Raw genomic sequence first — 26,737 nt, 5'->3', positions numbered from 1 at the left:
TTTTATTTTTTGGCGTTTCCTAATGACTCAACACTCGGTCCCCTGTCTTTTCACTTTTTCTAATGCTAAACATTTGCTTTGCTTGCTTTTTAGCATGTAGGTCATTTGCATTTGTAACTATCACACATTCACATCAAACCGTACCAACTTCATCCTCCTCCTCCTCTTCTCCTCTCTCATTGAAATTTTCTTGCTTGCAAAATCCATTTCCTCCCACTTACATGCCAATATTTTGCATGTCGCATTATAATTACATGCATGCAAAGCAATTATTTATTTGCACTGAGCCAATGTTGGAGAACAAATATACCGCTTCTCTTTCCTTTCGGGGTTCCTTTCCAAATGCAACATAACTTTTTCCTTTGGATAAAATGCTTTCATCAGACCATAGACCATTTCTATATTCTCTTCCTCTCCCTAGCTCTTGAATCTCCCTCTTTTGTCATTTCCATATCTAGTGCTTTCCTTTCTTTCCAAACTCCTTGAAGGAGCCAAAACAAGCTTTTATGCTATAATGATTATCATGTGAATATAAATCATACTTAATATGAAATTCATCCTCACAAGTATGCTGCACCTGTATGTTATAGTCCCTCTAAATGGTTTTAGATGTAATTTATAAAGATCAAATGTCTTTGGGGTTGTGTCAGGAGCATAAAAATCTGCCAAATCAACCATGTGGAGCTACCTGCTGTGGTGACCCCTTTGTGAATAAGAGAACAGCTGAAAACCTCTTTATCAGACAAGACAAAGTAACAAAATAAGTTATGCCTGGAACTAATAGTTACTGTCAATCTTGACTGAATAATCTGCAGTTCATTAAAACAAAACAAAACAAAACAAAACAGACACAGTACAGTAGATCTTTTATCTGGTAGGTTAGTTAAAGGTAAAGGCACCATAAACGGGAATACAGTTGATAGAATCAAATGGCTTCCACCGTCATCAGATCTCAATCTAACAGAAGACCTTTAGGATATGGTGGATTGGGAGATTACCATCATGTATGTGCTGCTGACAAATGTGCAGCAACTGTGTGATGCTGTCACGTTAGTATAAAACAAAATCTCTGGGGAATGTTGTCAGCAGTTTATTGAATCTATGCCATGAAAAATCAAGGACGGCAAAAGGCAGTTCAAACAAGGTGTATCTAATGAAGTGGCCAGTGTATATATATCTAACAAAAATGTGTCAGTTCATTTCTTTCTTTATATTTCTCCTCTCTCTGTATTGAATAACAAACCGGGGGTAATATGAATGTACTGTTTAAAAAACTGTAGTTTGCATTTCACACGTTTAAGTAAAAAGCAGAACACTTCACTCGTTGCTCGGTGAACTTTCTGCCTCGGCTCAGCGGAGGCTCAGTGCCATTCCAAGTTGTTTTAATATGTAAAATACTTCCTTTTCCCTCCCTCTGAAATCATTTTCAACAACTGCTGCAAACCGCTGAAGGAGGAGGAGGCGGAATCACAGGAGAGCTCACTACCCACAGCGCTGTAAACACGACATACAAATGTGCAGTGAAACCACGTCCGCACACACACAAAATACGCACATACGCAGTTATACACGGGGTCGTGTTCCAAACACAACCTGCTTTGTATTAGATCAAATCTCCGGCTCGGACCACACACAAATATTTGAAGCACCCACAAGCAGTTGTGTACATACAGAGCTGTGAGCGCAGCATCGCGTAACACAACAACAAGCACCCATTTTACAACATTCCCACATAAATGCACGTAAACAAACACGATGACACACAAGGTAAATAGATATTATGTGTTAACATTCATACACACACACTGATATACTTGTTGACAGGATTTTGAACTTCCCTAATTCTTCCAACCCCCACCCAAAATATCCCCAAGCACTGACCATACACACGCACACACATCTAATCATATAAACACAAATGTACAACGCAGTCAAGCCTTCATTAAACCTTAGAGTTGTACAAAAATCATATACTGAATATTGGTGATAATTAGCAGGAAAAAGGAAAACACACATGCACACAGACAATCTCACAAACTTCAGTAAACCTCAAACCCTTAAAAAAAAGAAAAACTTTTCAACCTCCCTCATTAGCATGTTGCTGATATTCAGGGACCCACATTAAGGTAGTATTAATATTACATTTGGAGTCCTGTATAAATATTTGATCAGAAATGCTCGCGGGCCTCATGTATGTTTACTGCACATAGTTCGCCCAACATTAACATCAAGGATTTCCTTTTAAGTATTTGGAATTCAGTATTTCCTTTGAAAATACAGGAAACATTGGTCTGCTTCACTGAGCCCATAAAAACTATAAAATACAGAAAAGAAGAAAAAAAAACAGCAAAAACATAATAGTTGAGTCTTTCCTGCTGTCGATGTGGTAGAAAAACATTTTGGAGGAATAAAGAAGGAGGTAGTTATTTTATGACTTGAGAAACAACTCTAGAAAATCCCTCAGGTAAGTAAATTTGTGAAGTAAATAAGGAGTAAAGGCAGCTAAGACCCGTGTGCATGTGTCTACAAACCTTCACAGTGTGAGTTACTGGAAACTAACTGTAAAAACACTGTGATACAAACAGAAAGAAATCGCATCTGTCCTTATGAAGATAAATCATATTTAAAGGGTATATCTAAACCAAAATGTTTTGGTAATAGTAACAGTGTAAGCATGTGACAGAGAGCCAGAGTTGATCTTGGCAGTGTCTTTGTTTAACATGGTGAACCGTGAGGTCCCGGAATTAAATACTGACGCTCTGTTTCTAAGTCTCATATTCATCTTTTGATGAACTTAACTGATCCAAACTGAGATTTTATTATAGATGAGTCGACTCGCATTTAGCTCTGTATCTTAACGGTGCTTTTAACTCGGTGCATAAAACATAACCATACAGGGAAGGGAAATAGAGTTGCATTCCTTTTCTAAAACAACCTTACAAAGCACAGTATGAGGAAAAACATACATTACACTGAGTATCGGTAGCACTTTATGATAATGTCACACTAGTGACAAATTCATCATTTATGTCACATTAAGCCTCCTCAGTATGCCATTTATAAATAGAGATATTTTACTATGACTACGATTATAATTACTATTAGTTGTGATGTAGTAGCAGTGTTAGCTGTACATGGTGTAATGGATGGGTGGATAAACATCAGTATTTATAAATGGCATACTAAGGAGGAGTAATGATATATAAATGATGAATAAAATAGTTGACAATGTTTTACATTACTATTGCTTAAAAGTATGACATTATTATAAAGTGCTACCTGAGTATCTACTGTTAACTGTACTATAGGCTTGTGAGTCTTAAACAAACAAGCTCTTAAACAAAATTTAAATGACAATAAACAATTAATTGAACAATGTAATTATTCATAAATATTGATTGATTACAAGCGGAACATCAATGAAAGCGGCCATTTTTAGCTAAATTTGTTCTGTTGTTAAATGTTGTGTTGATAAGCTAAGTGATTGAAAAAGCTCATTGATCCAGCTGAAAAACACAGCCGAAAGCCTTTGTGTTGATTAGAGAAGGATTTGGTTTGGGTTGAGTGATGGTGCCTCCATTTAGAAAAAGCCAAAATGCAAGATTTCATACTATACTATACATACTTGTGAATGACGTAGGACAATCTTTATCTTATGAGTACCTTATAATGACAGGTACTATCCTCACATCCACCAGAGGAGCTACACTATAGGACAAAGATATCGGGCCACAGCAGTCTGCCTTTACAAACATTTCTGACGGAATGAGTGGATGGGAAATTCTGACTGGAAAATGTCTTTCCTCCTAGATATTCCAACTGTTTGAACCGTAAGCGGTATTATTGAAAAGTGGAAGCATTTAGTAACTCAGCCACAAAGTGGCAGACCACGTAAAGTCACAGAGCACGGTTGGTGAGGCGCACCATGTCTAAAAGTTGCCAGTGGTCTGCTGACACAATAAACCACCTCGGGGATTAACATCTGCACGAAAACTGCACCCTGGGAACTTCATGGCATGGACTTCCATAACTGAGCAGCTCCTGGTAAGGTGTAATGTGATCAAGTACCTGTATTTTTTTAAACTAGACACTAGGATGTATTTACAGTTGCACACTGAGTTCTCCTACTTCTCTACTAGGATTTCACAGTTTGCTCTGTTCTGTGGAGAGACATGTAGACACATTGCATTATACAGTTTTTTGTCTTTTTGGCTATTTTAGCTATTCTCGTTTTTTCTTTACTATTTTAATCAGAATAGCAATTTTAAGATGGGGGATTTTTGAAGAAGAGGGTTTTTTTAAAGATCTGCCTCCTAAACGGCTAAACTTGCAACACAATGTGCTACTGAATGTGCTACTCTCCCCATATATTCTATTAAAATAAATATTTTTTAGCCACTTAGACCAGTTCGGATTATTTAAGTGGTAGTTAAAAATCAGATCTGTGAATTCTTGTTTTTTTTTAATTCACAGATTTTGTTATAGATTGGGCTTCAATGTGACTGCAGGGTTTTTAATTAGATAACTCTCAGCAGCAATCCCTACAGTATCGCTGTCACCTATTAGCAGGCAAATTCCTACTTGTGTGTGTATGCGTATGTGCAAGTGTGTGAAAGAGAAAACAACAACAGCAACAAAAGAAGAAAATGTGCATGGTCTGTGATAGTGTGCGTGTGTGTGTCTGCGCGTTGTCAGCCATTAGCTGACAAATCCCTGCACCACCTCAATGCTCAGGACCTCAAACAGATACACACACAAACACACAGACCAAAGAAATTCCTTTTTAAGCTCCACAAACCTTGATGTCAGACATTTGGCAGTGGATGAGGAGTTCCTTAGCTCCACATGAAAACAACCCGTGAAAAAAAAATAAAAAAGGCAATATGTGGAAAAAAACAAAACAAAAAAGCACAAAAAAGGACAGAAGACGAAAAGATGTCTTCTGTCGTCTACCAGACACCAAGGCAGTACTGTCTTTTCTTTTGTTTTTTTTCTCCCCCTGAAGAGTTGGATCACAAAAAAACAAAATAACAGCAATGAAAAAGCTGACAAGTCGGCAGGGGGAACAGTGGCTCTAGAAGTTGAAAAAGAAAGAAAGAGCAAAGAAAGTGCTGGTACTGGGGAGACCTTAACAGCAGAGCTGAGCACACAAAACAGACCACCAGATTTATGCAGGAAACAGAAGGAAGAAGTGGTTATTATGTGGTTGATCACAATGCGTATGTCGGACAAATCTCAATATGACTTTGATATGTCGGTTTACAAAAAAAAAGGCGAATTCAGGATTTTGGTTTCTGCATGCTGGAATCTCATTACATTATGACGTCTTGAGTGGGGACAGGAATATTTAAAAGTTAAACAAGTTTGGAAAGTTTGGACAATGAAACTCTAAATTGGATAGTTAAATGTTTTGGAAAATCAAAAAGATGCGTGTTAGACCGGGTCATTTTCCATGTATTTGTTTAAGCCAGTCACCTGCCAAACCCCAGTATTGCTTGTAGGACTGGATGCATATGCCAGTCAAATCCCTCAGCAGTTGATTTTAATTGGCCAATTTTTGCATTACTTTTTTTTATTGTTTTGCTTTTTCAAAGGACTGTCTCTTTGATGACTCTCCTCCGTAAAGTTCAGTCGGTTATAGTGCCAGAAGGTGGTGCCTTCCTTCTTTTTGTTGTGTTGAACGAGAATTGAGAGTTGTACACAGAGACTGAGGAAGGAAGGTAGAGCAGGTTCTCTGTCATTTAAAGGTCGTTCAGTCTCTGCTCCTCCAGTTCACCTGACGTTTCCTTAAACTGCTCACAATGCATCCTATTGAAGTGCTTTCTTAACAGTTAAAAATGTACTAAAAGTGAATAGATTAAAACACCGAATTCAAGCATGTGAGTGCGAATAGGTGAAGTAACAGCAGGAAAGCACAATATAAATAGTGGTCCAATTACCATTCTTATCATGTATGGGTAGCAAATAGTTCGATATAACGATATATATCGGATGACGACATAAAAACGCCTATCGTTTCATTTTACGCTATCGTTTGTTTCGTGGTGTCGCAAAATAAACTGTTTATGGCAATATTTTTTCATCGTTTTGATGGTCACTGTAGTGGCTATATTCATTTCTTAAAGTTCTCTCTTTCTCTTATATTTAATATAACCACACTACTGACGGACAAGCGCCTGTTTTTATGCGTTGTCGTTTGCAACAACGACGGTAACAGCATCGCGTGTCCGCTTGTTTATGTTCCACATAAACCTTTCAAAATAAAGCTCAAGATCCTGTTGAGACTTTTCAAAATAAACTGAATCACGTGAAAGAGCAGATTATTTACGGATGAGAAGTAAAAAAGAGCTAAAAAAAACAACAACCTTGGACTCAAACGTTAGAACAGGCTTTTCCCCTCAGCACGCCGTGTAATAAATACTCACAGAGAAAACGGCGGCTGTTACAACTTATGTCTAAAAATGTATCGTTTCATGCATCGGTTAAAACACTCGACTCCAGGTACATGACGCGCAGCTGGAAACACTTCCCGCAAGACGAGCTGCCCGAGATTCACAGAATTTACAGAAAATGTTACATTTTTGTGATTTATATCGTTATCGGACGATAGAATTCTTATATTGGGATATGAGATTTTGGTCATATCGCACAGTCCTAGTAGCAAATGTAGCATTTAGGAGAGCTACTATTGTATGGTCTATGCTTGATTCTGGAGAAAAAAGCACCAATGTGGAAATCTCTATTTCTCTGACCCAGTTAATGCCAGTGCTGGATAAACAATCCCCATGAATAGTCACGTAAAAAAGAAAGTTTTCAAAGGCCTCTGTTCTCCTGTAAATAGCTAAGTACATCCTTAGTGTGTGCATAGGAATTAAGAGGGTAAGCATTTCATGACACTGTCCAGTCATTGTCCAGTCCAGACATAAACTCCTCTGTATGCCAAAGTGTTTTGAGGCTAATTTGAGGACATCTATCTAAAGCTTTGCTGAAACTCGATCATGCAAAAGCACAATGATCCCAAGCACGCCAGCAGAATGGATTAAAAAAAAGAGTCAAGGTGTTTCACTTGCTTACTTCCATTTACTTTTTACGGTTTAAAATCTTTAGTTTCAGTTAAACATTTATACGTTTCAGTGTTTAAGTTCTTTATCATTATATGTGTGATACTTATTAGAGGCAAGTTTTAAGACTTTCAGTAGTGGTGTCAAGAACATGTGAAAAGTGGAGTAATTTGTTTAGAAGAGCCACACAGACAGAAATCCAACAGAGATAAAAAGACCTCTGAGCAAAAGTTCACAGCTGTCCAAGTTAATTATGGAGATACATTTTGCTCGTTTGCTGTGGTAGCCTCAAATCTGAAGTTATTAAATGAAGCTCTGGTATCAAAGTTTAACTGCTAGTGTGGTGAAGACTCTGGCAGGGTGTTATAATGGAAAGTGAAAGGAAGAAACAATGTTTCCTCTTCAAAGCGGCACCAATGTGACAGCAAGAGTGAAGTGAAAGTCAAGGTGCCTCCTTCAAAGACAGACAGATATGATGAGAATTATTAAAATCAGAGTTTATGACAGAGTGAAGTAAGTGTCTTGATGCAAGGACACGCAGTATGACAATAAAGGAGAGAGATGAGAGAAATACAGGGAGAATGACGAAGGAAGAAAAATAGGCATGCTGTACTAACCTTGAGGCAAGACTGAGTAGAGCGGGAGACAAAGTTCCATTGGAAAGTTAAAAGAAAGGGAAAGAGAGAGAAGGAGAGGGAAAGGTGAGAGGGGAAACAGGAGTTGAGAGCTAGGTTAGCCAGCTTGATCAATCTTCAAAGCACAGGAAAGACGTAAGAGACAAAAGAACAGACCGAGAGACATAATTACCCAAAGAGAGACAGCAGGCGGACACTAAGACAAGAAGACAGGCATGACCAAGCAAACAGTTAGGCAGGCAGACAGTCTCATAAAAACAGGTTAGACTCAGGCTTTTCTCCTTTCAGTACAACACTGAGGGCTATGAGAGGCCCGCTCAACTCAAATGACCCCTACAAACATTTAAGGGCACAATGACAAACCATGGAAAGTGAGCAATTAGCCAATCAAAGCAGAAGCTGAGGGCAAGCTCTCTATGAAATATTTCTTCAATGGTTCAGATTTTGTGGATGACTTCTTTTGCTTCCCACTGGGGCCACTTAAACAGTTCACCGGTTGTGGATTTGCAAAATCTCAAGCAAAGGGTAACCAGCATGCAATCATTAAGACATGAAATCTTAAAGAAAATTCATTTCCTAAACTGGCATACCCAAAACGTTTTCCATGCAATAACTCCTCATAACTGAACTTTGACTGAGCATGCCAGAGACAAATTGTCCATTACTGAGGAATATAACAATAAACTTCTCTAATTTCTCACTACTCAGGTCTACACTCTGCTTCTCGCCAAACCTCCTCCCGTTTTCTCATATTTCTCTTATCCTTTTCCCATTTCTGTCTTTTCCGTGAGTTCTGTTTTCTGTTTCCCTCTCCCTGCGACGCAGCCCGTTCTTTCCCTTCTCTGTACGTCTCCTCTCGTTATTCTGTTCTTTCTCGCTGTTTTTCTTCTTCCACCACGTTTCTTTCCCTTTCCTTTTTCTGTCCTCTCTACGTTTTCCACTCTTCCATCCAAATCCTTTATTTTGGCCATCAGGGCAGATTTTCAGCCCCATTTCCCCTCAGTGTGAAGTCACTCAGTCTGCTCCAATTACTGTCCTTGTTACTGAAATAAATAACCTGGTGCCATTGCAGCTGGATTTACACTACAGGGGAAACAGAGAGGCTTGATTCTTACCCTTGTTTAACCCACATCTGATCTTTTCATTAGTAATGCTCCCGCTGCTCACTTGTAGCCCAAGGTTAGCCCCGGTGCCAAGCTAAGAGTTGGCCTGTGGCAAATGTATTCTCCTCTGACATACCTGTTAGCTCCAGACAAAGTCTTATAATTCACAGCAGGCTTAGGCAGCTTGAGGATAAAATCAGCATTTGTACATATAAGGTTTCACAAAAGCCTTGTTACAGAATATAAGGTTGCTATCTCAAGCAGGGACTGCAAGCTAACTTTAACCATCTATCTGTTTAGACCAGCAGCTATGCTAAAACAGCTCACTGGTATCTTGACCTATATGGTCAATACTATCCTTCAACTTCAATGATTTATGTCCTATCAGATATAAGCAGCCATAACCAGAAACATCATAATAATCCTTAACATGGCAGTTATCAGACTTCTCCAGTCAAATTTTGAAAAGTAGACTATGAAGACAAAAATGTTATTCTTTCAGCCATGCAGTCTCCTTTTTACAAACATTTGTAAAAGAACTGGTTATTCTAAAGTGCTGGCTGAATTAGAGCGTGGTACAATAATAGGATGGCACCGCTGCAACAAGTCAGTTGGTGCATTCACCATCTGACTTGATGACGTCAGAGCAGGGTAGCATAAGCAGCTCTGTCCCAAGACGGAAAAAAATCAACTTTAGAATTGACAAGTGGAACTATTTTATATGAAATCGAAGGATTAACGTTTTAAGAGGCAAATCCGCTACCACTATCACTGCAATCCACATGATATTTAATCGAAACAAAAGTAATAAAAAGGATATCCTGACATACCTTTTTGAGCTATGTCTAGTAATTTGCGGAAACCTGTATATACAACACTGCCACAGTAAAGGAGCAGTGCACTCCAACCTACAGAAAATGTACCTCTAAGCCTGTTGCACCATCTTATCAAAGAGATTGTATGGCATAATCACTGAAATTAGCCATGGATAGTTTCCCTCATCACACCCCTAACAGCTAAATGAATCTGCTACATGATAAGATGTACAAAGAACTGCATATCCTCTGATATGACTGCTGTACAACACTTCACTTCACAGCAATTACTTTAAGAGCAAGTTAAATTTACTCATACTTAATCTAAAATTTTGTATTAAAGGACACTTTTCTAAGTCTAAATGTAACACTTTTCCACTTACCAAAGAGCAGCTTTCAAACTCCAGATATTAAATTTCACTTTTAAGATGCTTTTATTTTATTGTACCCTACTGGGATAATGAAACATCTTTCCATATAAAACCAATCTGCAATTTTAATTGCTTATAAAGTTACTGTATAATGTTGTCTGTAAACTTAGTACTGCTGTAAATCTGCATCTGTGGCTACTGGCAGACTAAACATCACACAGACACACTTAAAACACACATGTTTGAAGTTATTCGGTGCTGAATTATTAATAGTCCTGTATTTCTACTGGCCAAAGAGAGATGCAGTGAATCTCCCTGAAATCATTAACAACCATAAATCTCGCAGTCACGTTGCTAAATGCACAGACAGAGAAAAGGAGGCGAATCTAGAGTTAGGATGGGTGGAGATTCTGTCCAAGAAAGAAACTGAAGTAAAAGATTCAAGAGACAGCAAGCGAGTAGGCGCTGACAGATGGCATAAGAAAGTTCAGAAATCAAAGGCATAAAAAGCCATACAGAGAGAGGAAGACAGGCGGGCTATAGACACCATCTGGCCCATTTAACCAATGAAGATGAACTCTAATTTCACAAGAGCAATGCATTCTCCATTATTCAACAGCACCAACTAAAAATGCACCAAACACACCCTTAAAAAACTCAAACCACTAATATCGAACTGCTGTCCGTAATATAATTTCTTTACGTACTGGGGCTAAACAGACACAGAGGCACAACATCAAACAGGTATTCAGGTAAACACAGAGTTAGGGAGGCATGCAGGCAGACAGAAGCTACAGGCAGAGAAATAAGCAGATATAAGCAGAAAGGAAAGGCAGAATAAGAATAGCTAATGAGGTAGACATGGTGTACACAGGCAAGAAAGGTTGAGAGAAAGGTTAATCCAAAATTGCACAGCAAGGTGGAAAAGTGGATAGAAACATCTGAAAAAGAGTCTGAAAAAGAAAACGATTGTGGTAAACTCTGCAAGTCAAGCATCCTCTGCTGAAAGTGAAGCAAAAGTGAAGCGAGAAAACAGAGCCACTAAATGAAAGAGTTGCATCATTGACAGGAACAGAGGCTCAAAGAGTTTCGGTGCTGTACAGCAACTTCGGTGCCAAACTGTGCCCTCATTTTACAAACTTTGGGGAGCTGTTTGGCTTGTCATACTGCAGTAACAGGCGACTAAGACTTTGTGCTCATGCCTAGATATGTAAGAGTACAACTAGCTCCAATTTCTGGACGTGGGAGAGAGAACAGTACAAGTACACCATAACAGAGAAACTCAGCAAGTAGTGATCCAATGCCGCAACTCTTTGATGGTGATTATTAGTGAACATACTCAGCTCTGTCCCATGTGGAAAGGGCTGGCAAATACAAGAAAACCTGACGAGAGAAGATCTTTTTCAGTGTTATACACAACCTATGATGAATGAAGTATATGTGTAAGATGCTGTCGGTCATTATTTTTTATCTAATAATCCAGATTTATGAATTTGTTTTGCATGTTTTTCATCTAAAATCCAAACTTCTTACCCTGTGGCTAATGCTTCATAGCCTTTTCCACATGGGTGGGGGTTATTATCACAGTGCTCTTCTGACAAGCAAAGTGAGTTTCTTTCGTGCAGTGGTCAGACAAATAACTGACTGACAGAGCTGTCAGCCACTCACGTGCCCAGGTAGTCCCATACTAGCCCCCCCATTGGCTGCTGAGAGGCAGCCGGGGCAGGGGCCTGTTTTCGCGACTGCTGAGAACGCCACAGATGAGAGGCAGCAGGATTTCTGGGATGTTACGGGATGTTATGAGCGCAAACACACACAAAAAAAACCATAAATGCACTCACACCAATGCGAACCAATGTGAATATACACATATTTGTGTATAAACATGGGAATAAGAAGGGGAATGGATGGAGAGATGAATTAGGGTGCAAGAAATAAAGGAGAAAATGGTAGGAGGAAATGGGAAGAAAAAGAGGGAGAGGAATGAGCCTGCAACAACTAATGAGTTCGTCTTACAGGAAAGATCACCAATGACTCTAATCGGCTTCAGATTCAGTCAGAAAATAAAAATAATGGGTGGTAAAGTGGAATCTGAGACGCAGTCTTTCACACAACCTAGAGACAGGTCAGTGACACCCTGAATGAATGAATGAGGCTTTAGCAACTGATTTCACAGTCACAGCCAGCAAACTCCAGTAGCCCCTTACAGCCAGTGGAGGAATACAAATTTTTCCATCAGGACCGATCTCTAGGCCTGTGTGACTGAGCCTTAGATAAACAATCATTTCACCAATAAACACAATTTATCCATTGATTTAGGTTAAAGGAAAGAGATACACAAGTATTAAAAGAAAACTGCTCAGTGTCGATAATTGTTTAATCTACCATATTTATCATCCTTTCTTACCTCTCTAGTTCATGAATCTTTTTTTCCTTGTCATTCTTTTCATTCTCCATCTCCCTGAGGATCTCGAGAAGTCGTTCCACCTCAGATTGGGCCTTCCCAGCCTCCTCTTTGCACCGGGTCACTTCCTGCTCAAGGCTGGAGATCCGCTCAGAGAGTTCAGCGTTGGCCTGAGACTCTGCCGCTGCACTCTGAGCCTGGAACAGGATTTAATTATTAAAAATAAACCAAGTGTTAGCTTTCAAAATGAGGTGACCATCACGCGATTGAAACGATAAGCTCAAACCAAAAAAGGACGTGCCAGTAACAACATGTGTGGAGGGTGAGCTGGATGGATTTCAAAAAGATGCATGCTTTTAGAAAATTTTTAGTGGAAGTGTTCCTCTTAAATAAAATGACATTTAGCTCTAAACATCAGGCTTTAGCGGTAAGATACAAGATTTGTATATGTCAGGTTTTAGATACTGCATTTACAGTAGCATATAAAGCAAACTGTTGAAATAGACACCCCAGTATTGTAGAAATTATGTACAAAGCATGTTACACATTTTTTTAAAGGGCTCTAATTGTTTCCAAATATTCCTAGTGTTTTTTTCCATGTTTTCCACTCCAAAAAACTCAAAAAAAAAAATTCTGTTTATTACTAGCGAGAAATGTGAAGACCTGTGCTGAATGTATGTGCACATCCTTCACCTTAATTTAGCAGATAAAGTCTGAACAACAGTATTTCTTCAGTTCTGAGCAGTCTCATACTCAGCGAAACACAATACTGTTTTCTTCTGAACATTTCCAACAGGCGTCTGGGATGCCAGGGGACAAACAACACAGGTTTTGTGGCATAATATAAATTTTCATTAACCATTTGTATTGCAATGGCTTCATTCTAGTTTTAGCTGATTGTTTGGGGGACTTTAATTTCTCAGTCAGCTTACTGTATTTTTTCTTTTTTTTGGTCCACATGTCTCTAACAAATCTATGATCGCCTCTTATAAACTTTTATAGATTTTAGATTTTCAATTGTAAGATTTTCAAGACTAGACAGGTGTGGTTCCGATGCTAAAAGCTTATATTTGTATCAAATTAATATTTAAAGTAATGACTTTTAAGAATGCCACGTTTGACACAATTCACCAAATCTAAGAAAGATGTCATCTAATAAACAGATGTTTATTAGATGACATCTTTCTTAGATTTGGTGAATTGTGTCTTCATTTTTACCCCCATGTCAGACGATACTTTTAAACCACCCTCTGCCCTAACTGCTCTGAAATATCTGTTTCCCCATGGTAAGGAGAAAGAGATGATGAGGAGAATATAATATAAATGAAAGTATTAGGCATATGTGTTTCACACACTCGCAAATTGGCACACATATAACATTAACAAAAAAAGACAAAACCACAAGCTAAGTTTCTGGTAATTATTAGTATGAACGATGAGAAAAGGTGAATAAATTTAAAAAGCATCTAAGTTTTAGTGGCTCTCTTCTTTCTTCTGCTCTGTTCATCTAAACTTAAGACACAGAAAATGTGAGAAGAAGAAAGAAAAAAAACAAAGACAAATACAACAAGTTATAACCAGCTTAGAGGTTAGAACAGCTGTGTATATTTCCCAGAAGTAAATGTTGCTCTTGGGATGGACTTAGTATGTGTGTGTGTATGTGCGAATGCCTTGCTCCTACAATACATAAACCCTATTAGTTTTGGAAGTGTACAACAGTTTTCATAAGTCTTTATGTGGAGAGGAAATGTTTGAGAAGATCTGGGTGGAGCAGAGACAGAGAAAGACAAATAAAGGAAGAAAGAAACATCACGCACACAATGTCACATTCACAATTTTTCCATCCGCGTTACAGTAAAAGGAAGAGACTGAAATCAAGTCTGATGAGTAAAACACCACACATTCCCCCTTTTCTCTCACACACATATAACAACACACATGCATCCAGAAACACACACAGCTCTGGATACACATTCGGCATGTGATGGTGTGCTGTCTTCACCAGTCTGTGAAAGTGACTGTAAGGCTGTCAGCAAGCTGTCACACACACAACATTTTCTGGGCTGCTGTGTGGGAGAGAATACGTATGTGATATGCACACACACACGTGCACGTACACACTCTCTGCCTTCCTAGGAAGGCGCAAAAAGAAATGAGAGGTTAGGTTTAGTTTTCTGCTGTTTTCCATGCTTTAACTGTAGCTACTCTAAACAGCTTTTCACCTCTGAGTTTCATGCAGTAGATAATTTTGTAGTCGTCAGGAATGAGCCAAGAAAATTCCACCTGCTTTTGTCTAAATGCGGCCTACAACAGGTGACATAAAATCCCTCGTTCTCTCTTTGAAGGCATCAGCGTTTTTGCTTTCATAGCTCTATGAATAATTTGCCATTTACTTTATATTTACAGCCTTTTCAGCTAACCTTCTTTAGTTGGTTCTCCAGCTTGATGCACTCCTCTTTCTTCTGCTCCAGGTTTATTTCCAAACTTTTCAGCCTGTTGTCCTTCTTGAGAGTCGAGGAGGCCAAAGAGGAAGCCTTCTCCTTGAGATCCAACACTGATGTCTGGGTGGAGGAAAAAACATTGGAGACAGCTCCTTAATAGTTATTACTTATTTAGCTTATTCTTCACACCCATTAGAAAACAACAATGGATTAATTAAATTTTTTTATTTTTTCCAACCTATAACAATAATGTTATATTTAGCAAAAATAATTATTATGAGGTAGGGAAAAAAACATTTGTGTGCTTCTGATTATATTACAGAAAGAAATTCTTATTCATAATATGTGATATTAGACAAACAGATTTAAAGTGATAATAATCTGCAAGCCCTTCTTAAACCCTTCGGTCATGCACTCTGTTTGTCATTGCATTTCCTGTGACCTGTCTCTTTTCGCACTCTCAGGCTCAATCCGTCTGTCTGTGAAGTCTCTCTTTTTCTTTCTTTTCTTGGGATTTCCTCTTTTGGTAGGCGCAGTGAAACAGAAACCAATGAGACCAGAAGGAGAGACTGTCAGACATGTAATTTTACCCATGACTGACAATAACAACTCTAGACTCCGGATCATCATGTTTGACTGGGCTTTGGTCAAAGAAACCTTACTCTGATTATATTTAGGTACGCATATATACTCCTGTTGTCAGACAAACCCCACATCTGCCTTCAGCAGCAGAGAGAGGAATGCTTGTTTTCTCTGAGAGTTTCCCATGTATTTCTGAAATTATATTATAGGACTGTGACAGGTTTTATGACCCCACAATCACTAAAATTAGTTTAAGGAATACAGTACAGTCAGACAGGGTACAGAGAACTTTTTACAGTAACAAGTAGAAAACTGCCCTTTTAAAGGAACAGCCCGAGTTTGGTAACTTTACCTAATCAATTTCTTGTTGAAAAAGATCAATAGGAGTCTTCATATCAAGAATACAGTACCTCTATGCTAGCCAGCCTGTCATGGTCCTGGGTCATTTTGACCCAGTGTTCTTAGGTTTCTTATGTTTTTGTATTTTGTTCTTTATTCATTCCATGGTTCCTAGGTTGTTCAGTTTAGTTTACTAGATTTGCCGTCGTGTCTTTACCCCCAGGGTCCCCCTCCACGTGTCTGAGTCCCCATGCCTTGTTTCTCCTCCTTGTGTTTTATTTCACGCTTTCCCTGGTCCGCTATGTCTGTGTTCTCTTCCTCTCTGGCCTGCGTCTCTGTGTACTTCCTGTTTTACTTTGATAGTCTCCCGTCTGTGGACGCCATTGTTGTGTTTACTCCTGCCGTGTCTCGTTACGATTATCAGTGTCACCTGTGTTCCCCGTGTGCTCCCACTTCCCTCATTAACCATCTGCGTATTTATGTCCGCGTCTCCCTCAGTTCTGTGTTGTGTTGTCCCACATGACTGTGTGTCCTGCCGTGTGTTTCCTCGTGAGTCAGTTCCTTTAGAATCTCCCAGTTTAGTTTTATATTATTTTGTATCGCCTTTAACTTCTGTCAGCAATAAAGTATTTTGAGTTCAGTCCTGTTTCCCGTGAGTTTGCGTTTGGGTCCAATTCCTGCCTGCACACAGCCTAATTGTGACACAGCCGATATCATTCTACACATCCAAATGTGATTGCTTTACCCTGCTTACAATTCTTGCTCCCTCTGCAAGCAGCTTTGCAACCCACCTCAACCCCAGCTCCTCATTTTCATGCTGCATCTAACTTTATCAATGCCATGTCTGATCCCTTCACTGTTTTTGTACTGGAATATTCCCACCTTGTGTTTTCCATGTATGCATAAGGAAATCTCATCAACCCATCATTGCAGATGGCTGCTCCTCCCTGAGTCTTGTTTTGCTATTGGTTTCTTCCCTTTAAAGGTTTTTTTCCTTCCTACTGTCGCCAAGTGCTTGCTTAAAGTGGGTCATTTGATTGTTGGGGTTTTCTCTGTATTATTGTAGCTATGTTACAATACACAGTGCCTTCAGGGGACTCCTGTTGTGATTCTGCATTAAATAAAACAGAACTGAAATTGAAGAAAATCCTTTACAACAGAAAACTGCATTTCTACATGTATTGCTCTCTAAATTTCAATTCAGAATCAACAATTAACTTGACATTCATTTCTCTGGACTGTGGGAGGAAGCCGAAGTACCGAGAGAAAACCCAGAAAGTTACAGGGAGAACATGCAAAGTCTACCCAGAAAGGCCCCAGTCGCTCACTGGATTAGAGCCTTATATGCCTTAGTGAAATAACTAAGGCACATAGTTAAATTTGCTCTTACTGCAAATCCTGCAGTAAACAATAGTTTAGTTTTGACGGTGTCCCTTCTGATAGTTGTGTTACTTCTTAATTTGCTTTCTTGCCTTTTGGCTTTAAAGCAGGACCGTCAGTTACACTGCGATAGGCTTTCATAACAGAAAATCTATGTTAAAATATTTATTTTCCTTAAAGTAGATCTTGCATGTCTGATGTATAAGCTTAATATAAAATATGTATAAATGTTATGCTTCAGACTCATGTCAAGCTGACATCACCTTGGAATAGTTTTGCTTAAATGATCTAGGTGGGTTTATAGAGCTCAAAATCGGCATAACAGGTCCCCTTCTAATCTCAACTTCATGAATTGGCTAATAGTAACTTTTATTCTGTTGTGCTGCAGGGTGAATAAAGAGAAAACAGAGTCTGAGAATGCTTTGTCATTCTCTGCATCTCTCTGTCTTTGCCTCTGCTGAGGTGTTTTGTACAAATCACAAAGGTCACAGGCAGAAAAATTCAGCTCTGATCATTGTTTCTTTTGGTTGTGGGCCTTGGATTTTGTTGTCAGGGAAACATGACTGTTTCATCGTTGTCCTTCAGCGAAAGAACTCTGGGAGGATTCAAGGTCTGCTCTACAGTGATAGATCAATCACATTTTCTTGACAGGAACACAGTGAGGAAGGAGAGAGAATGTGTTTTTTTGACTTTTAGCACAAATATGGACGTGTGTTTTTAAATTCCTGAGTGTGTCTTCTACCTCACGGTCAGCCAGTTCAGCCTGCAGCTGGGAGACTTTCTCCCTCAGCTCTTTCAGCTCCTTCTTGATGATCTCCACTTCCTCCCCCTTTTCCCGCTCCTCCCTTTCCCGCTGCTCCTTCAACCGCTCGATGATTCGCTCCTGGAGTGAAAAGAGAGAAAGGGAGAGAGAAGGAAGGAGATTGGAGTGAAAGAAGGTAGTCGAGGTAGAAGAAGTGATGGAAAATAAGAGAGGAAAAAAAATCACCTCATACCCTCCAACAGTCATTCACAGTCACTCAATATCAAGTTTCTATACTAATAACAGTCATATTAAACTTTATGTACATGGCAGCTTTGACAGGATCTAACAGCCAACAGCGATTTTAGGCCCATAATATGTTTTGGCAGAAGATGTAAAATTCACAACCACTAAAATACAATAACCGATCTCTATAGCTTGAGAAGAACATAGCGGCCCGTTCAAGTCAAAGTACAAAAGTTCACACGTGCAAAAGCAGTGCAAAAAGTGTATACTGGGTCTGCAGTGTGTTTTATTAAAATATTATTATTATGGGTCCTCATTTGACTTGTACAAAATAAAAGCGGTGGCACTTTGGCTAAAGGTTAGTTTAGGGTTGACTTTAGAAGTAGTGTTAAATCTTACTGCAATAAATTCAATCTCTAACTCTCATCCTATATTATCAGGAGTTGAGCTATCAAACCTGGCACACAGATACATCTTGAATGTTCTTACGTACATCAGATACTATGATCTCACCATATTGCCTAACATTGACCTGTTGAATGAGATAACATGACCCTTTTTATCATTTATGCATCTGTAACACTATAAAAGCATTGCATTTTTATAATTTCACAACAACAGCATCTCATTGAAATCCTCAAAGCTTGAATATTATCATGGTTTCTAAGCAGCCACTTGGATCTTAGATACACCTGCTCAACTGCTCATTAACACAAAAACTTAATCAGATAATCACATGGCAGCAACACAATATATTTAGATATACAGACATGGTCACAATTACCTGTTGAAATTCAAGCCAAGCATTAGAATGGGGAAGACATGTGATCTAAGTGACTTTGAATGTGGCATGGTTGTAGGTGCCAGACAGGCTAGTGTGTGTTTCAACACTTGTTAATCTATTGGGATTTTGCCACACAATCATTATAGAAAATAGTATGAAAAAGAGAAAATATCCAGAGAGTGACATTTCTCTGGATAAAAATGCCGTTTTGATGCCTGGAGGTCAGAGGAGAATGGCCAGAAAACCCCAAGCTTATGGGAAGGGAACAGATACTTATAAAACCACTTGTTACAACCAAGGTATGCAGAACAGCATGTCTAAATGTGCAACACGTCGACCCTTGAAGCAGATAAGCTACAGCACCAGCAGACCACAGGGGGTGCCTCTCCTGTCAGCTAACGGGCAACTGAGGCTATAGTTTGCATAGAAAAAAGAAGATTGGAAAAACAGTGCCTGGTCTGATGAGTCGCAATTTCTGCCACGACATTCGTATGGTTTCCTGAACATGACAATGAGTTCGCTGTACTCAAATAGCCTTCAGAGTCACATCACGGACATCCAGCTGACAAATCTCTGTGATCCTGGAATATTATTTTCGCCATATTGTAGCAATGCTATGAAGAATTAAGCAATTAAAAAATTAAATAGTTACTATATCATCACGCTTATATTTCTCTTCCATCTAATTCTCTACCACCTCTATTTTTTCATATTTTGCACCTTGCACTTTAATGGTTAAACTCAATAGTTTGTAAAGACAAACCAATGAGGGTCTTCCTTAGTCAAGACTTTAATTAATTAATTAATTCTGGGTTTATTGGTTTTCGTGAAGAATACCACTGTAACATCAACATTCTTCAAAATAATTATGATAACAGAATGAGGGATGAAAATATTTCAGTCATGGTTGTTTCTACCGTTTACAGAGACAAAAAATACAGAATATAGCTGCAAACACCATCAAACATGAGTAATATTGTGCATAAAACTCAAGCACTGGAAAGTTAAAATGCAACATAATTCATCTCAGAAGCAGAAGAAGAAACGAAAGCAGGGCAAGGAGATAAAAATGGATGCAGAAAGGAAGAAAGCTAAAAATGAAAGGCGCCAGCAGAATGAAAATGAGAGGAAAAAAGCTTGTGAAAGCCGTGCAAGTGAAGCAGGAGTCGTCGGCCACATCATCCTGCCAACACTCACACGTCTAACTGACACCCTCAATATTAGTCACTGGACAATTAATAGGCCTGTTTCCTGTGCGCGTGCAAATGCAAAGAAGATTGAGTTGGTAACATAATCGTGCATAACACCGCAAAAATATATTCTCATCAAACACTTTAAAGTGTTCTGCCGCTCTAAATGTCGCTGGTTAGATTCCCAGAATCAGGGTTAAATCCCCACTGAGAGCAGAGTCATAAAACAGTCGGCTCTGTGGCTAAAGTACCTGAATGTCCAAACCCAAAGAGTGACCAATGAACTACTTTGAGCCATGTGGCTGCATATTGGACAGTTCCTAATCTTTTATGAACACAAGCTTTGGATGATTTAATAATGAAACAGCCAGTGTGATTATTGGTCGATTTCCATTTATCCAGAGCCATCTGGTCATCCTGTGGGTGGTCTGCAGTTTTGCTCATCAAGATTTTATTAATGCAACCTTGCTCAAGAGTTAAACGGTCGGGTGAGCGTGTACGTGCATGTGTGTATACCTTCTCAGCCAGAGCCTCCTCCAGCGTTCCCAGTGCAGTGTCTGTGTTTGAGGTGTCTGTCTGCAGAGACTTGACTCTGTCTTTCAAGCCACTCAGCTGTTTTTCTTTGTCCCTCAGTTGATCCTGGAGGTTCTCTATCTGCAGAAAGAAAAGGAGAGAATAATTCTGTGGGGTTTTCAAGAATAATTTGCGCATTGACCACTCAGTGAGATTTTGTTGGCAGCTCTATTGGCTCTAAGACTCAGCCAAAGTGAAGTACTGTAGCAGGTGCTTTTAAGTCCACAGGAAACTGAACTTCTGCAGAAGAAATGCAAATATAGCAGCACATCTTAAACATGTGGACAAAGTGTGTGTATGTGTGTGTGCACATGTATCAATCTACATAAGCAACAACTTGAGCTTCAGGCAAGTCTGAGGCTCTTTGAGGGTTCAGGTTAAACTGCAGGGTGAAGGTTAGAATTACTGTAGGCTGGGGTTAGGGATAGTTTAGATGTGACTACACAGGGAAACCATTATGTAAATGAGGGTCCTCGCAAAGCTAGAAGTGCCAGCACATGTGAAGCTCTCTGTGTGAGAAAAAGGAAGGCGGGACAGAGAGTGATCACAGACAAAGATAAGAAGTTATGTCAACTTTGTGGTCTTCATTAAGAAATGGATGGAACAAAAGGTTGAACCATACAGAAATAACAGAATCAGAAGGAAAATAGAGCTTGAAAGCTTATGTAATGTCTTCATATGAGTGAACTTGGGTGGGATTATTGAACAATTTCAATCTCCCCCTCTTTATGCTTCTCTTGCCTTCCCCTTGCTAGAGAGAAAGTTAATCAAATGATTGGCAAACTCTCACAAAAAAAGACTGGAGTCAGATTGACATCACTGCAGGTGAGACACACACACACACACACACACACACACACGCAGCACTACAAAAATTGCGAGCATGTGTGTGTGTGCTTGTGTGTTCATACAGTAAAACATTTCCAGCACCTCATTAATCAACTGTTGACCTGACAGGTTGACTGACACGTTCTCCACCTCCTCCTCCTCTCTGTCTCCTGTCTCACACATGCACATACACACATATGTGAACACACACTTGACATTGAGAGGCAGTGAGAGCCTTTGATCTGCATTTCCTGAACCTGACATACACACACACACTCACTCACTGCTTCTCTCTTGTCCTATTTTAGTTCCCAAGTCATCTGTGATAATGACCCAATACAAAAACAATGATCAGCTATGTCACAATGTTCCTCGCAGCAGAAATCATCTATGTACTATTAAAACACGAGGCGGAGGGCCACAAAACGGAAAGAAGGTATTTTTTGTGTTTTCACATGAAAAAAGGAGACCAAATTCATACTTTTTTCAGATGATATCAAGAAGGAATCAGCAGCATCTCTGCCTCCCTATCAGGCTCTGAACTGTTTTCCATTTGAAGATGGCAGAGGTCATCATTTATTAATCAAGAGGAACTCATTAGTATGCATCTAATGATTTTAAACACACTCTGTCTCTCTCCTCCCCCTCCCTGTCTTGCTTTATGTCTGTCTGCTTGATTGTCTGTATCAATTATCTGCACACAGTCTCCATTTCTGCATTTTTTTCTACAGGACACAAATGCTGCGACTGGGTGAGGGAGAAAATTAAGACGCAGAAAAGACACAAAAGACTGATGATGGAGGAATGCAACCTCACACTGGCTTCTCTGTAAGCTTTGCACTTACTGTGTTAGATGCAGTGGCCTAGATGACTGCAAGAATCCTCCTTTAGATATCCCCATTCAAAACCACTACAATAGCTGTTATGGTAGTTTGCTTAAATTGTCTTATTCCAAAAGTTCCACCAACATATCTGACAAGCACAAGAGTTTTTAGGATAGCAGGGTGAATGTGTGTGTCTGTATATGTGTGTGTGTAGACAGCCAAGACAAGGGGTCACTCTGGCCCATCCATCTAACTGACAGCATTACCGCAGAGATACTCACAAAAACTACATAGTGAAGACCAGGAAAAAGTATGCAGAAAACACCAGAGACTTCAGTTTTGCCTAAACGGCCTGTCTGTGTGCAGCTGTGTCTTTCTGCTCACCTGTCTGTCTGACTGTTTGTCTGTCAACGTCTGCTTGCATGCTACATGCTGTGTTAGAGCCCCATCTAGTGGTCATAGTATTAAATGTTGGCATATTCTCAGAACATCAATTTCTATCAGCATGAAAAGGAGTAAAGGTGTGTCTGCTTCAGCTCTAATGCATGTTATCCATTATCCAAAAAGTCTGAATATCGCAGTTTTCCTCTGGACACAAAGAGATGAAACTGACGATATTAGAGGTAATGGTGATGCTGGTTTATTTGGAAGTAAGCTAGTACTATGAGGGCAACATGACCAGAATCAGCTAAAAGAAAAAAAGTACACTGCCTATTGAGGCAGTGTACTTTAAATGTGTACTAAATTAAGGATAACACTCCATAAATGCTCACCCTGTAACATTTTAAACCATAACAGATGCAGTGCATTAACCCAGGACTCTACAATTACTGGTTAGCTCAGACCTAAAACAGGGATCACAAGGACTTCAACTTTGCTTTATGTGTCTATATTAATGGAGTGCATTTTGTGTGTTCTCACCTTCTTCTGTAGAACATTAACTTTGCGTTCCTTGACGTCCATCATGTCTTTGAGGTCAGTGATCTCTCCTTGCTGAGTGCTTTTCTCCTCCGTCAGCTCTGAGATCTGCTGACTCTTTTTAGAGAGGAGCGACTCCTTTTCCTCCAGTCGGAGACGCAAGGCATCCACCTGTGAACCCACAAGTAGGTACGCAAAAGTGCAAATAAACATTCACACACCAAATATCAACGGTGAAGAAGCAGAAAGGTTGTAATGAGGGTGTAGCTAAACCTCAGTCTGTAGTATGGCAGCTCTCTGTTCCTTGGCGGTTAGTGACTCTTTGAGTACATCCACATGTTGTTTGCTGTCAGAAAACTGATTGTTCAGAGTGTCCAGTTTGGTCCTGAGAGCCAGCAGCTCGCTGTCCTTACGGCTCAGCTCTTGCTTGGCCTGTTCCATCTGAATAACACAAAATATAAAAGGGACAGACAGATAAAAAAGAGCGTGTAAAGGTGTGTACTGGAGAGGACGATATGCTTTCTAATATCATATATAAGCATTAAAATGTACTACAAGCTTTGCAAAGTAAGCACTCAGTCCTAATGTTAGTTTTAGCCATTACTCTGCAGAAGACCAACTGTAAAAGAAGAAACAGGTACAATAATAAGAAGTGCTCGCAGCTGACTGATAATGCTTTTAAGATACAAATCTTTTTTTAAATGCACAACTTTACTGCTTTATTCAGAGGGGAAAGAACTTGTTACGGAAGATTGCAGATATTTTATTAAGGCCTGCAGACACGTCTACCCTTTACGAGTAAAAAGAGATGATGGTTGCGGTGATGGAGAGAGGTACAAGACTGCTACCTCATCCACATAAAAAGTGAAAAACAAGAACAGACCGTGGTTTTAAACTCATCCCTCTTACAAAGGTTAGTGTGTCAGTTTATCTCCTAAAGCTGTGACTATGATCAAATATATCTTGACACAATGAGGACCTTAGAAGAAAAGAACGGCCATTTATTTTAGTTCTTCTCCTGAAAAGTAAACAAAAGTTAGACATACATGGAAGTCAGTGCAGTATTAATCTATTTTGCTCTTAGCTATACACTTCAACTAATGGGTCAGGGTCAATTCTTTCACCTGGCCAAAGCTCAGGAATCAAATACAGTAAACTGCCACATTTGGAGAAGTTGCGTATTACAATTTCACTCCTTTTAACATGAAATTCAGTTTGCAGGTGTTGTGATTAGGGGTGAATTTAACATGACACAGTACAAGAATGGACCCAAACCATACAGTAAATCAGTCATATAAAAGCAAAGCAAACCCAGGAGCAAAGTGGTCTAAACTACAAATGGACTGAAACCTCATGCAAGGACAAAGAGAAGTGTGTTAGTGATACAGACACTGCAGCACAGCACAACTGGACTCTGCTGGAATTCTGTAGCCGTATCGATCAGACTGCTGCGTACGACTATTACTATCAAAAGCCACTGATCTCACACACAAAGAGAACTGAAATTCCTGAGCTGTTTATAGAGACTAACTTTGTCAGCTCACCAAAAGAATAGAAAATGCTTTCTCCTGGTGTATTTAGCAAAGTGTAGAAAACACATTTGCTAACCCAGGTTTTGAAGAATGGCTCAATTCATTTTAGACTGGCTTTAAACTTAACCTCTGTAATTCCTCATGTCTTGAACTGGTTCAAAACAGTTATAGGATGCAGATATATGCAAAATGGACCATGTTAATGGCAATATGATGCAATAACTACATGAGAAAAATAAGTACACCTCATGAGTGGATATTGAGTGAACGGTCCACGATGCAGTTGGTGTGCATAGTTTTGACATTTGAATGTTATAGTTGCTTACTGCTGTCTGAACACACAGCATGCTACCGGGAATCTATTGGAAATCTACTAGAACTACGTTAGCCAGTCAAAGAAAGAAAGAAAGAAAGAAAGAAAGAAAGAAAGAAAGAAAGAAAGAAAGAAAGGATGCGCAAACAGACACAGAGGTGTGTCTCTTACTGCCGACACCTCCTGCTGAAGCTCATTGGCTCGTTGCCTTAGTTCCTCCTTCTCTGACTCGCTGTGAGTTAGCTCTTCCTTCAGCTGCTCAACCTGGCAGGAGAGGAGGGCATCAACATGGGTGCTTCCCATTAGCCAAGCTTTGCTTCTTGCTTCCCTTACTTGTGTTTCTTCCTTGCCTCTAACCTGCTTCCAATAAGTCAGAGGTGTGAGGGCAGCAACAGCCTGCAGTTTATCTTATCATTACTAGTATTAACATAAGTAACTTTACAGCCTCTGCAGGTACCTCCGTTCCTGTTGTGTGCGTTTTGCCTACAGTATTATAAATAATACCGTGTTATACTGAACTGTTTCCACAACAGCCTGCCTGCTCCTTTTACTGCCCCATCAGATCAGCTGACCACTAGATAAGCACATGTTGACCGAAAGCTTTTGCTGGGAGCATCTGCTCTTCCAGCTTAGATTCCAAAAAATGCATTAAAAGGATTAAAAACTCCAGATAATGGTGTTTCTTGAATCAATTTTGGAGTGAGTGGCAGAGCTTTGAAGAAGGGCAAACATCTAATTAGCAAAATGGAGAGCACACCGGGCCATAACAAGTATGTTGCCACAGTTGCATCTGGCATGCTTAAATAATGTATATAACCCCTACATTGTTTTACAGTACTGTGTCCTTTGAAGACTTCTTACTGGAGCATTTCTGAACATGTGAAGAAGCGTGCATTATCTTTATTTTGATTAACAAATGAAATGGCTCTTTGTTGCTATTATTAAAAGCTCTGATTGAGGAGAGCTTTACACCTTCGATTAAATACACGTTAAAGCTAATAATGTCCAAAACAAGAATGCATCTAGTGTATTACCACAGATATGCATGCCAACAGCAATGAAATCCGACTATAAAAAGGTACACCATGTAAATTACTTCCTTCCAGTTTTGAGACACAAATCCACTACAGAGAAAAACAAGAATATATCAGCTCGCGCACACAAAAAGTCTGCTGAATTTCCAAACTGGATCGCCTCCCCACACGACAGACGTATACGGAGTTTCCGTTTTAATGAGCACGGCTCCCAGACACTTTTTATTCCTGACAGTGAAGTTGTATCCGTCAAGGTAGTGAGTGTGAAAAAGCAAATTTATTCTCAGCTAAGCAAGAAAATCCAGATATTGTTCAAAACACAAAGGGAAAAAATGGTGAGACAAGCAAATACAGCCAGACAGGCAATAATGGAGCAAAAACACTTTTTTTTATAGTCTCCAGCACATTGACTAAAATTTGACAAGATAGAGCAGTGTAGCCCTTTTAAATCATACTGGGACTTAAAAGGAAGTAAATACACAAGGTCAAACAAATCCTACATGCTAACTATTCTATTTAGAGTCCTTTGATAGATATAAGGATATATTCTTATTATTGTTTATATGTTTATTTGATGCTTTGCCTTCACTGCTGCAACCTTGTTGCTGACAGAACCACTGCC

General features: G+C 39.4%; 1 protein-coding gene across 16 annotated transcripts in view; it reads right to left on the bottom strand.

The window, feature by feature from the left end:
- LOC113008901 (ELKS/Rab6-interacting/CAST family member 1-like) overlaps positions 1 to 26,737 on the bottom strand; it is a 209,969-nt gene that overhangs the window by 83,675 nt on the left and 99,557 nt on the right. For 5 of the 16 annotated variants that reach the window (XR_013902734.1, XR_013902735.1, XM_026146816.2 and 2 more), the window contains exons 9-16: positions 25,253 to 25,345; positions 23,510 to 23,677; positions 23,240 to 23,407; positions 20,610 to 20,747; positions 17,874 to 18,014; positions 14,810 to 14,950; positions 12,393 to 12,586; positions 7,679 to 7,690 (exon numbers count right to left, since the gene is read on the bottom strand). Coding sequence is in view for 11 of the 16 variants with exons in the window: in XM_026146816.2 (XP_026002601.2) it covers positions 7,679 to 7,690; positions 12,393 to 12,586; positions 14,810 to 14,950; positions 17,874 to 18,014; positions 20,610 to 20,747; positions 23,240 to 23,407; positions 23,510 to 23,677; positions 25,253 to 25,345 (1,055 nt within the window). In the remaining 5 variants the exon portion in view is untranslated. The remainder of the gene's footprint in view (positions 1 to 7,678; positions 7,691 to 12,392; positions 12,587 to 14,809; positions 14,951 to 17,873; positions 18,015 to 20,609; positions 20,748 to 23,239; positions 23,408 to 23,509; positions 23,678 to 25,252; positions 25,346 to 26,737) is intronic. The other 11 variants (XR_013902736.1, XM_080291655.1, XM_026146820.2 and 8 more) reach the window with 5 other exon arrangements.

The sequence above is a fragment of the Astatotilapia calliptera genome, chromosome 17 (genome assembly GCF_964374335.1).
Source record: "Astatotilapia calliptera chromosome 17, fAstCal68.1, whole genome shotgun sequence".
NCBI classification, from domain to species: Eukaryota; Metazoa; Chordata; class Actinopteri; order Cichliformes; family Cichlidae; genus Astatotilapia; species Astatotilapia calliptera.
The sequence above is the reverse complement of the archived record's forward strand: the minus strand, read 5'-3'. Positions and strand labels throughout refer to the sequence as shown.